General features: G+C 38.2%; 1 protein-coding gene and 1 pseudogene across 1 annotated transcript in view; one reads left to right on the forward strand and one right to left on the reverse strand.

The window, feature by feature from the left end:
• Nucleotides 1–7150, forward strand: part of LOC122048822 (protein YELLOW LEAF 1, choloroplastic-like) — an 81954-nt gene extending 74804 nt beyond the window's left edge. The window contains exons 2-4 of the mRNA XM_042610344.1: nucleotides 6203–6251; nucleotides 6738–6813; nucleotides 6908–7150. Coding sequence (XP_042466278.1) covers nucleotides 6203–6251; nucleotides 6738–6813; nucleotides 6908–7113 — 331 coding nt within the window. The 3' untranslated portion in view covers nucleotides 7114–7150. The remainder of the gene's footprint in view (nucleotides 1–6202; nucleotides 6252–6737; nucleotides 6814–6907) is intronic.
• Nucleotides 7151–7924: 774 nt separating this feature from the next.
• On the reverse strand, nucleotides 7925–10475 carry LOC122049643 (annotated as a pseudogene).
• Between the last annotated feature and the right edge of the window lie 940 nt (nucleotides 10476–11415).

Below are 11415 nucleotides of genomic sequence, written 5' to 3' on the forward strand. Positions count from 1 at the left end.
GGTATACCTTGATTGTGTTTGAAAAATATAGAACGGCGTGAGATGCATAAGGTACAGCCTGGACTCAAGAATGTTTATATCTGTGCATCAATATGAGTCTGGGCGTTAAACACGTAATATACATCAATCAAGTCAAGTTTTCCAGCTCTAGTCAAATCTAACTGGACCAAATTGACTTAACTTGACTAACCATGTGAAAGTTGTTGCCCTGTAGGTAATCAGCAAGTAGCTAAAGGTTAGACAGTTGGTAAAGGATTCTCAATTTTCTGGTTAAGCATGTTTGATCTTTAGGGCTCTGATACCTCTTAAAGTCAATCTATTGAACTTGACTCATGCTTGGACTTAAGGACCAACTAACTTTGAATAAATAACCTAAACCAAATTTTTAGCTACTCTACTCCCTACTTATCCTAAAATTTAATAAGTATTGTTTAAAATTAAGCTAAGTTTTTTTACCTAAGTTATAGCTTTCAAAATCCAATACTTGCAAAGAGCTTAGCTAAGTTCCAATCATTATTTTCAAAATTTTAAAACTTAGCTCACTTTGAAATCTAACTTTGTAAATTCTTGCTTTCCTAAGTAAAGCACAGTTTTGCAAAATTTAACTCATTGCTTTCAAAAATTAAAAAGTGACTTCAAAAATATTTTCTCTAACAAATTTTCAAAATCTAAACAAGTACTTCTCTATGTATAGTTTTACTAGCTTTTCAAAAACTGTCAAAAGGTTCCACCTTCTAGTAGTTTTATAATTTTAACCAAGTTTCCAAAGAGCTAACATCATCCTTTCACTTAGCTAAAAGTAAGAAATGAAAATTATAAATTGTTAAGTGTTTTCAAAATCTTGTTATCCCTCTTTAAAAAATCAAATGACTAATTTTGCTTATTTTTGATATATGGCAAAGGGGGAGAGTAGCAAATTCAAAATTCAAATATATTTGTAGTAAATTCAAAATTCAAATACTCAAATAATTGATTGTCAAATTCAAGTCAAATTCAAATTTAAAATAATGAATATTAAAGGGGGAGTAACAGTTAAGGGGGAGTCTATACTTGGTGCTATACTTTAAATTCATAGAATTTACATTAGCAAATTTGCTAAGCTTGCTTTAAATGTTTTCATCTATTCGTTAGTTGATATCTGTTTACTTAACTTTGAATTTGAGTTGTCATAATCAAAAAGGGAGAGATTGTTGATGCGGGAAGCATTCGACGATCGAACTCGTGTTTTGATAATGGCAAAGGATTCAAAGTTAAGGTGTTTTGTGATCTAACAAGTCTGCTTGAGTATCTCAGGAAAGTCCTAGCTGCGGTTAGGCAAAGGGAAAACCCTAAGGGGTGGGAACCCTAGGTCATAGGGGGTGGTAACCCTATGCGGAAAGTCTTGGCAGGTCGATGGCTTCAGGCAAAAGTCCTAGGGGGTGGTAACCCTAGGTGGAAAGTCCTGGTGTCGCGAACCAGGTGAAAGACTGGACTAGCCGGGAAGCGGATGTCCAGCAGAAAGTCCGGAAGCGTCGAGTGCTGAGCAAAAGTCCAGTCGATCTGGAGGATCGCACTGGCAGTAGGTAAATCTCCTGAGTGGAGTAGGTGAGGGCGCGTTCCCCGTAGAGGGAACAATAGGCGTCGGGTCGACTTAGGATTTCTGGACGGAAATCCGAAGTCAGACCCGGATAGTCTGATAACTATCGATAATATTTTGTTACCTTATTTATGGCTTTATGTGCTAACCTTGTGTTGCAGAATATTATTTTGGACTAACATGTCTTGCAGGTATAAAATAATAAAGTCTTTCCTCGGATGAACAGTGTCCGAGGCGCCTCCATAGAGCTTGGAGGCGCCTCGGGTGCAAAGCTGGAGCTGGCTGCGAAGCACCTTGGGAGGCGCCTTGAAGGAGTCATAAGGCGCCTTGGAAGGCGCCTTGAATGGGGCATAAGGCGCCTTGAGCAGATGAACTTCAACCAGTTCGAGCTTGATCCACGCGGATGACTCGGCAGTATGGAGGCGCCTTCGAAGGCTTCCAAGGCGCCTTGAACACCCTTTGTAAGGGGGTTTTGAGCAGCACCTCAATTCATCTGATTACAAGTGATTCTCTTGCCACGTGCTGCTCCAAAAGACATTTCGAAGTGCTGCTACTCGTGCCCGATGACCCAGAGCTTCGAGATCTCATTTTCCGTCGTCGGTATAGATTTATTTAACGCACTTATTGTAATACTTAGTTTGTAATAATCGTGTTTATAGTTGTTGCCCATCGAAAGCGAACAAGGATCGCGAGCCTTCGAGTAGGAGTCGTCACAGGCTCCGAACGAAGTAAAATCCTTCGTGTCTGTGTGTCATTATTTCATTTCCGCTGCTTTAATTTCTGAACGAGTTTCTTTTACGATTCTGATAATCAAACACAATAGCCGCGAGCGCCATTCACCCCCCCCCCCCTCTAGCGCGTTTCGATTCAACAGATTTCTAGGACACAGTTTCATTCTATAATCAACAACATACTATATAAATAATATCATTTCCCAACTTATCGGGCCTATTAATTTAACGAACTAAATCACACCCTTTGATAAATTAAAGAAATAAATATTAAGTATATGTGCTTGTTATTATATCATGATTAAGAGTACACACTTCCATAATAACAGAGGTATTGTTCTTTTATATAGTCAGTATAAAAAGAAACTACCTCAAATGGTCCTGCTCAATACACTCAAAGTGTACTAGTGTAATTTTATAGTCAAGATAAACTAATACCAAATTATACTACGACTATTCCAATGGTTTGTTTCTATCCATCTTAGTCGTGAGATATTATTTATAATTTATAAAGAACTGATAACATGATCTTCTGTATGTGACACCACACGCCATGTTATCTACAATATAAATTACTTGAACAACTACACTTAGCATATAAATGTAGACATTTGACCAATGTCATTCTTTATTTCAAAAATAAATGTTTACAAAAAACTAGGCTTTTAGTATACACTCTAACAACATCATGGTGAAGGGTGCTGAGCTTGTAGCAGTAAGAGGATGCAGAGCCTCATGGCGAAGGGTGCAAAGCCTATAACACATCTGATCGGAGAGCTGGGCCCTTGGTCCCTGATTGGAGAGTAAGGCCCCTTGCCTGTAATCAAAGGGCGAGACCCCTAGATCCTAATCGGGAAGTTATACTGTGAGTCAATGATTGGGGAGCTATGTCCCTAGTATATGAGCGGGGAGTTGTGCCCCTAATGTCTGATCGGGGAGATGGGCCCCTAGTGTCCGATCAAAAATTGAAGGCCCTAGTCTTTGATCAAGGAACTAGGATTTTACTCTCTTATCAGAGAGCTATAGCAACTCCTATAACCGTAAAAAGGAAGCAAAGCATGTAATGTACCTAATCAGGGAGTTGTGGCAACTGATTAAGGGTTTGTCTCGGTCCCTTGACTCCCGAATACCCGTGGAGTCAGGGAAAAAATATAATGGAAAAACTAACCTGTCATCCAGCTGAAGCTCCAACTCAATCTCTTGACTCCCGAATGCCCGTGGAGTGAGGGTATAAGATAATATGTTTGTCAAGATCCTCCGGAACTATGATAATAGCAGAGAACCTCCCGATGTCATCCATCTTCACATTCCAGAACAGGTGGAGAAGATTCCCACAGACGACGTCAAATTGATTATGTCCGAAATCTGAGTCAGATGGATCGTCGGGTGAGGTGGATGGAATGTTGACCGAATCGCGATGTCCCGAAGGGGGGTGTGCTAAGATGGCTTATGTGTTGACCAACCCTTCAGAAGTCCTCTAGTCAACGCTACCTGCAGCCAATGACCGGGTCACCCCGGTCTCTGGTACCCCGATGCTTGAGGCAAATCCAACGACTATATAAGTAACAGGCTAATAATATAATAATTAAATAAATGAGAGGCAAATACGGAAATCGTACCCTGGCCCAAGGGGGCGCCCTCAGATGGGACGCTGCTCAAGTTGTCGTAACCCAGAAGGGTAGATGAATGTGCCTAACAAGGAGCTGGATCTGACGACGCAGAGCCGAACGTGGTGTCTCGAAACCGGATGCGACCTCAGCACGCAGACCGAGATAAAACATCGGCACACAGCCTGGGATATAAATATCGGCACATAAACCGAGATACAACATCGGCACACTAGTCGGGATACAAATATCGACACACGGGCCGAGATACAACATCAGCACACAGGCCGGGATACAATATCGACACACAGGTCGAGATACAATATTGGCACACATGTCAGGACATAAAACATCACACGGGTCAAGTAGTAGTAATGGCACGAGGTCTGGACATGACAAATCAGATCGACACACAATAGCAATGAGGGCACGGAGGCCCGATCTGTTGGTTGGTCCTAGGAAGATCGTACCGGTTCCACTGTACAAAAATTTTGTACAAATGTCGAACCTTTCCTAAACAACCTATTGTGTTCTTTAGAAATTAAATTAGGAATCGCAAACGAAACTTAACATTATTGATTCCAAATTTAATTTATCTATTCTTAATTGTTTAGATTTGGATCGCAAGCGGAACTTAACACTATTGATCCAAATCTGCCTATGTTATAAAGTTGATTAAATATTTATTTCTAAAATCGGCTCATAGGTCAAACATGGCGAGGCACTAGGCCTTCTTGGGTATGGGATCATCCACAACTGCCTCGACAAAGCCTTTAATAGAAATTCAATATTTAATTTCCTAAAATAACATTAGGTTTAACCGAAAAGAACAATCGAATCACAAATCTGAAAAACAAAACAAAAAAAAACACAACTTCGAAACAAATCTGAAACTCTAGAATCATATGCCTCTTGTGTTTGGAATTCATACAAAGAAAAACTAGTATGATACGGAAAACAATTACTAGTTATACCTTTCTTTGTAAGCAAATAACCTCTTGATCTTCTACCGTATTCCTCTTCTAATCTCGGACGTTGTGTGGGCAACGATCTTCCGAGACGAGAACCACCAAGCTCCTTCTTCTCCAAGCTAGATTCGGCCACCACCAATTCTCCAAGAGATGTAGAGGTCCGGCCACCACCACCAAGCACAGACATTTAGGAAAGGACGTAGCATTTGAGAATGTGGTAAATGTTCAAAGACTTGGGGAAAAGGACCAGTAGTTAAAGTTGCAAGGACAAGGCCAAGCGATACCGAAGTATGGGTCTAGTCAGTCGGACCTTAGCCTCCTTCTACTAGACTTGGAGGGGAGGCTTGTGATACGGTGCATAATGGTAGGGTCCGAAAATCAGGAGTCAAGGGGAGGTGACAGTCAGAAGTCAAGGGGACGTGGCAATCAGAAGTCAAGGGGACGTGACAGTCAATATACAGAGTGGGAACACCCGGGCCATCCGGCGTATAAAGCCAGAGCGAGGTCTACCGGTCAGGAAACCAGGTCGGCAACAGGATGCGTGATTAGGGCGAAGCCCGACGTGGCTTTACTGGTCAGGTTTTCTCAAGCTAGCCCGCGTAAACATACTTGTTATTCTCAGTCGCGTCTGAATCATAAAAGCCGGTAGAGAGGGACGCTGATCGCACCCCTCCATCCATCTATTCTGTCCGTCAGTACTTAGCAGACCGACCCGAGCAGTCTTGATCACACCCGGGCAGGATAGTAGACGCTACGCGATAACAGGTCAGGGAATCATAACCACCTGTCAGGGAATATCTGCTGCATGTCAAGGAATATTCCAGCGGTTGGGATCATCTGCAAGTAGAACCTTCCTCCAGTTTATAGGAGAAGGTCACATGTCCCGCACCACTCGACAAGTCCTAACACCCGACACCCTCTGACGGGGGTCAGTCTCCAGAAGGTATGCACTGTCATATTAAAAAGGGCGTCCTCTCCCTTGCGCAAGTATACGTTCATTCGCACACTTGTCTACTTTTCTTCTTCCTTCGTACACTGTTCTTTCGAGGAAAAAGTGCATGACTTGAGCGTCGGAGGGTCTGCTCCGGGAATTTTTTTCCCTGATTCTTGATCTCTAATGTTCCGTGTGCTTGTCTGAGTGTGTGTAGAATGCTAGTACCGCCGGCTCAAGCTCAATAATCCTTTAAGGCCGCGTGGAGGTCTATCCGCCAAAGCCCGTACGACCGCAGCATCACAGTCTCTTCTCCGTCAACACCAGCGACGCCTCATCCGGCCTTCATCTGACTCAGATTCTAGATAGAATCACCATCCATTAAGACAAACATTGGAAGTCGCCTCTGCTGCAGTGATTTGTGCTGCTGTCTTGGTATGTCTATTTAACTCTGTTCTGAAAATTTTCTACTGTTCTATAAGGTTTGTTTGCTTGTATGCCATTGGAATGTTGAAAGATAGAAGCCTTAGGACATTAGTTACTTTGGTACTGTTTCTTTTGTGTTTCCCGAACTTCTATGGTTAAGTTTTGCCGCAGATCTTGTTTGCTGAGTTCTCTTTTAAGCCACACAATCAGTTATGTTTGGTTGCTTTGTCCAGAGCACAGGCACAACTAATGGCCTACATGAATACAAACTGATGTGATGTTTGCTAAATCAGCTTCCTAAAACTCTCTTTTATCTTCGTCAGAGTGTCGACACAGATAATCTTTGCAGACATTTGATATTTCTATTGATCACGCGTACAAATTGACAAATAGTAATGCTGGGCACTTATCCTTATCCACAACAAATATTAACATCCAAATCTAAGTTACACAGACATTTTCCTTCATTATGTTCTACCTTTGTCTCACTTGCAGAATGCAAGATGTGCAGCGGAGCAAACGCAGACAGTTACGCGCCAATCGTCCACGATAACAATTGCTCCTGTCCAAGGTAACCAACGAAGCTCTAAAGCCAAAATCTTCAAATCATGCCAAGTCAATAACAGTTTCTTTCATGGTTAAAACACCTTATCTTATTCTTTTAGGAAAGGAGAAATCACCAGAGCTTGATGATGGAGGAACAGGCTTCCCTCCTCGTGATGACGACGGTGGTGGTGGTGGGGGTGGGGGTGGAGGAGGGGGCGGCCACTGGGCTGGTGGTTTCTTCTTCTTCGGCTTGCTCGCTTTCTTAGGGCTAATGAAGGATCAAGAAGACGAGGGGTCCTACGGCAAACAAAAAGCAAGATACTGATCCTCGCCCATGTTTTAGCTAATTAAATACATAACTAGTTTGTTCTCCGACATCAAGATTTGTTTGCATGAGTTCACCTTATGGACATCTTGTTTCCTTAACAAATATAAAAATATTTGTTAAAAATATTTTTATATTAATTTGGATAAATCAAATTTTTTTAAAAAAAAATAATCGATGAGGTATAGATGGTTTAATGCGACTGCAAAATAAATGAATTAACTTGTGATATAAAAAGAATAAGGACAAAGTTATAGTAAAATTGGAAAGGGGGCGTAGAGAAAAAAAAGTCAAGAAAAGAATGATAAAAATCCTTATAGATATGATTTGAGAATAAAAAGAAATTGAAATTATAATAAGCTTTGAATTGAAATTATTTTCAATATGAAAAGAAAAAAAGAATATTAATGTAACTTAATTTTGACTTTCACCAAATCAAATCAATTGAAAGTTAGTTGTTAAAGTTCCAAATTATTAATTAAATAGTAGGATTTATTTATCATACTAAATTTATTTTAACATTTAATAAATTTCATGTCATAAAATTTTAATTTTTTTAAATCCAAAATTATGTTAATTTATTTTTAAAACATTTGTAGTAATGACAATATAGAACAAATATTCTTTCAAAGTAAACTTAATTTCTAAAATTCTAAAAACAACCAAATAATCAAAATCTCAACTTATTTATCGATAGAAATATATCCTGTTAAAAAAATTCAAATACATAACATCCAAAAAAAACTTTATCATTTACTTTCCATAAAAGATAAAAATAAAACTTGTAAATTGAAATGAAAGAAGAAAGACATCAAATTATTGTTCCACTTGGGATTAAGGCATCTTTTATTATGGTGACAATGCCACTTTTGATGAAGTATCCATGGGACTCCCTTGATGCTTCTTGCACATTTTCAGTATTAATGATCTGCAATAGCAAATCGATAAAAGAGTGTTAGAATTTTTTATATTTTATATTTTAAAAGGAATCACAAGACATAATTGTTGAAGGATCAATGAGTTTAACAATACCTTAACATTCTCTCCCATTCGAACATTCTTATCAATGATGGCTTTTTTAATGTGAGAATCTCTTCCAATTCCGATCGGAAAACTACCTTTCGCGGCTAATAGAATCTTGTCAGCTTCAGTCTGCATATAAGATGAATTACATTCACAAACAATACTTTATGGATTCGTTCATAAGCAAAATGAAAACACAATATGAAATACTAAAAATGTTACTTCTAAGTATCAACTTATCGAATTCTGATCATCAACCATATGTAAGTTTTACCTCATAATAATCAGCTCCCATTAGTAAAGTATCTTCTACCACTGCACCTTCCGAAATGCAAGATCGAAGACCAATTACAGAATGGTGAATCTTGCATTTCTACAAATACAAAAGTGTACGATGAGTATTTAGCAAAGTTTGCAGGGAAGAAAATGTGTTAAAATGAAGAATCTCAAAAGGACTTACTTGAATCACACATCCCTCGCCGATGACACTATCGGTAACATCAGTATCCAGCATTATAGATGGAGGCAAATATCGAGCTTGAGTATATATTGGATATGAAAGGTCATAAAAACTGCAATTGAAGAACACACTCTAATAACTACAATGAAGAAAATTATAAGCAAATAAATCCTCTAATTATCTTAATTTACCTGAAATCAGGTACGGGCTTCTTCGTTATCCCAAGGTTAGCATTGTAAAATGCTTCTATGGTACCAATATCTTCCTAGTAACCATCATATAGATAAGCCTGTACCTTTGGTAACAAATTAATCATAAATTAGCATCTAACAAAGCAGAGTACTTAAACAGGATACTAATAACATCATTGATAGATCAAACAAACAATTAGAAGAGGGAGACATACTCTCAATCCAAGGTTGCAAGCCCCAGGAATTACTTCGCTACCAAAGTCATTTGCTGAAGGGAACTTATCGCGAAGCAACTTAAGCATTATGTCTTTGCTGATAACATAGATGCCCATGCTAGCAATAAAAGGCATCTTCTTTGCTCTTTCTACATCGAGGCCCAAAATAGTAGTATCCACCTGCAATTTTTGAACAATGAAATTACTTAAGATTAAAACCAACTAGTTCTTGATAATTTGTAAATTCAGATGAAATTACTTCACCTGCATTGCCTTCAATTGTTCGCCTTTTGGCTTCTCCGCAAACTCAATGATCCGTCCTTCTTCATCGATTTTCATGAGGCCAAAGGCAGTCGCACGTTTTTCATCCATTGGCAGTGCAGCCACAGTGATGTCGGCGCATGATTCTCTATGTGATTGAATGAATTTCTCATAGTCCATACGATATAAATGATCACCGGCAAGAATCAAGAATTCCATCACGTTATGCTCCTCAAAAAGCCACAAGTATTGCCTTACAGCATCAGCAGTACCCTGAATATGATATTCAAATACAGTATTGAGCAAGCCAGTTATATCTAAACTTGTACGAATTTTGAACAAAATTTCCTTAATATAGACAATTGAATTATGTATTATAATACCTGAAACCAGTTGGGATTCTCGGGGCTTTGTTGGGCAGCAAGAACTTCGACAAATCCTTCATTTTGGTAACCACCCATGGTGCTTCCATAAGCCCGTGCGAGGTGGCGATTTAGCGAAGCTGAATTGAACTGTGTCAAAACATAGATCTTGGAGATGTTGCTGTTCAAGCAGTTGCTAACGGGGATGTCGATGAGTCTGTAGTTGGCACCGAGAGGAACTGCTGGTTTAGCTCTCTTCTTTGTCAGTGGATACAGCCGCGTTCCTGCGCCACCACCTAAAATAATACCCAACACACTCTGTCCACGAAGGGAGACAATAAGTTTAGTTCTAAATGAATTTTGATTAATCACATGCACCAATCTTGAAATACTGAAAAGAAAAATCCACGAAGGAAAGGAACACCTTCTTTTTCCTCAATCTACTACTAATTTCAGAAATTTGAAATCAGATAATTCACGAGAAGAAGAAGAAGAAGGGATCGAACCACAGTTCACAAAACAGATCAATTTGTGCATTGAGAACAAAAACAATTCGTAAAAAAAATAAATCGAAAAGCGACTACAAAATCAAGGAAACCCTATCAGATTTCAAGTATTTAAAATTCCAGAACAACAAGTAAAAGGATCAATCGACTCACTCGACTCGCGTCGGGGAAGAGGCAGGTCTGCGAGTTCTTCGAGTCGGTTACAGCCTTGGGGGAGACGACCAAGGGGCTCCTCGTCCTCGCCTCTCTTCTCGTCGCAGCCACCGGCCTCTGGCGGACTAATTTCGCGCCAGAGAGACTGTCGGAGAAGGAAAGGCGGCCATTGCGGCCGCCGAGGAAGGTGCTGTCCTCTGCGAAAGGCGAGGGCTTGGAACGAACGGCGAGAACGTTGGGGGAAGAGAACAAGACGCCGATCGAGGAAGCCATTGCGGTTTGGCCGATGGATTTCGAACATGAAAGGATGAAGTATCCATAGGCTTTCTCTCGAGTTTATATAGATCCGAGAAAAATTATAATTTTTTTATTTATTTCCATCTTTCATATTTGTTTTATTTTATAAAAAATAAAATAAAATAATTTTAAATTAAATTAAAATCCGGTAAATTAGGTGACTTGGCATGATTTGACCACTAATTTAAAGTATTGTTTAGATTCAATATTAAAAATCCAATACCTTAATTATTGTTTTTTTTGAAAAGATTCATAGTTTCAAATAAATAGATAAATTAATAAAATTCATTCTGTTAAAAAAATATATATTAATTAAAGTTATAAATTTATTAAATACATAGATTAATGAAATTCTTTATTTGTTTTCATAATAATCAATTAAAGTTGTTAATTTAATTTGGAGAAGTATAATTTGACTTTTCAATTTTAATTGTCAAAATAAAAATTCAAATTATTATTTTTTATTAAAAGGATTGTGTTTTAACATATCAAGTTAATGGAGTTAAATTGTAACGTATAAATGGTTATTTCACAGTAGGTGGAGGGATTGAATAAAGATGAAACATCTAAAAGCCTTCTTAAGTTAAATATTGCTGAAAATTTTGAAATTTAAATAAAATTTAAAGGTAAAATAAAATAAATTTTAAATTAAATTGAGATCTGATATATTTATGATTTTTCTTTAAGTTTAAAAAAATATTTTTAAAAATAATAATAATAATAATAATAATAATATATGAATTTGAGATAGTAAATAATTATGATTGAGATGGATATAGATATAGATATTAAATTAAGAATAGCTTAAATTGTTTAGATTAAATATTAAAAATT

This window comes from Zingiber officinale, chromosome 2B (genome assembly GCF_018446385.1).
Source record: "Zingiber officinale cultivar Zhangliang chromosome 2B, Zo_v1.1, whole genome shotgun sequence".
Lineage (NCBI taxonomy): Eukaryota > Viridiplantae > Streptophyta > Magnoliopsida > Zingiberales > Zingiberaceae > Zingiber > Zingiber officinale.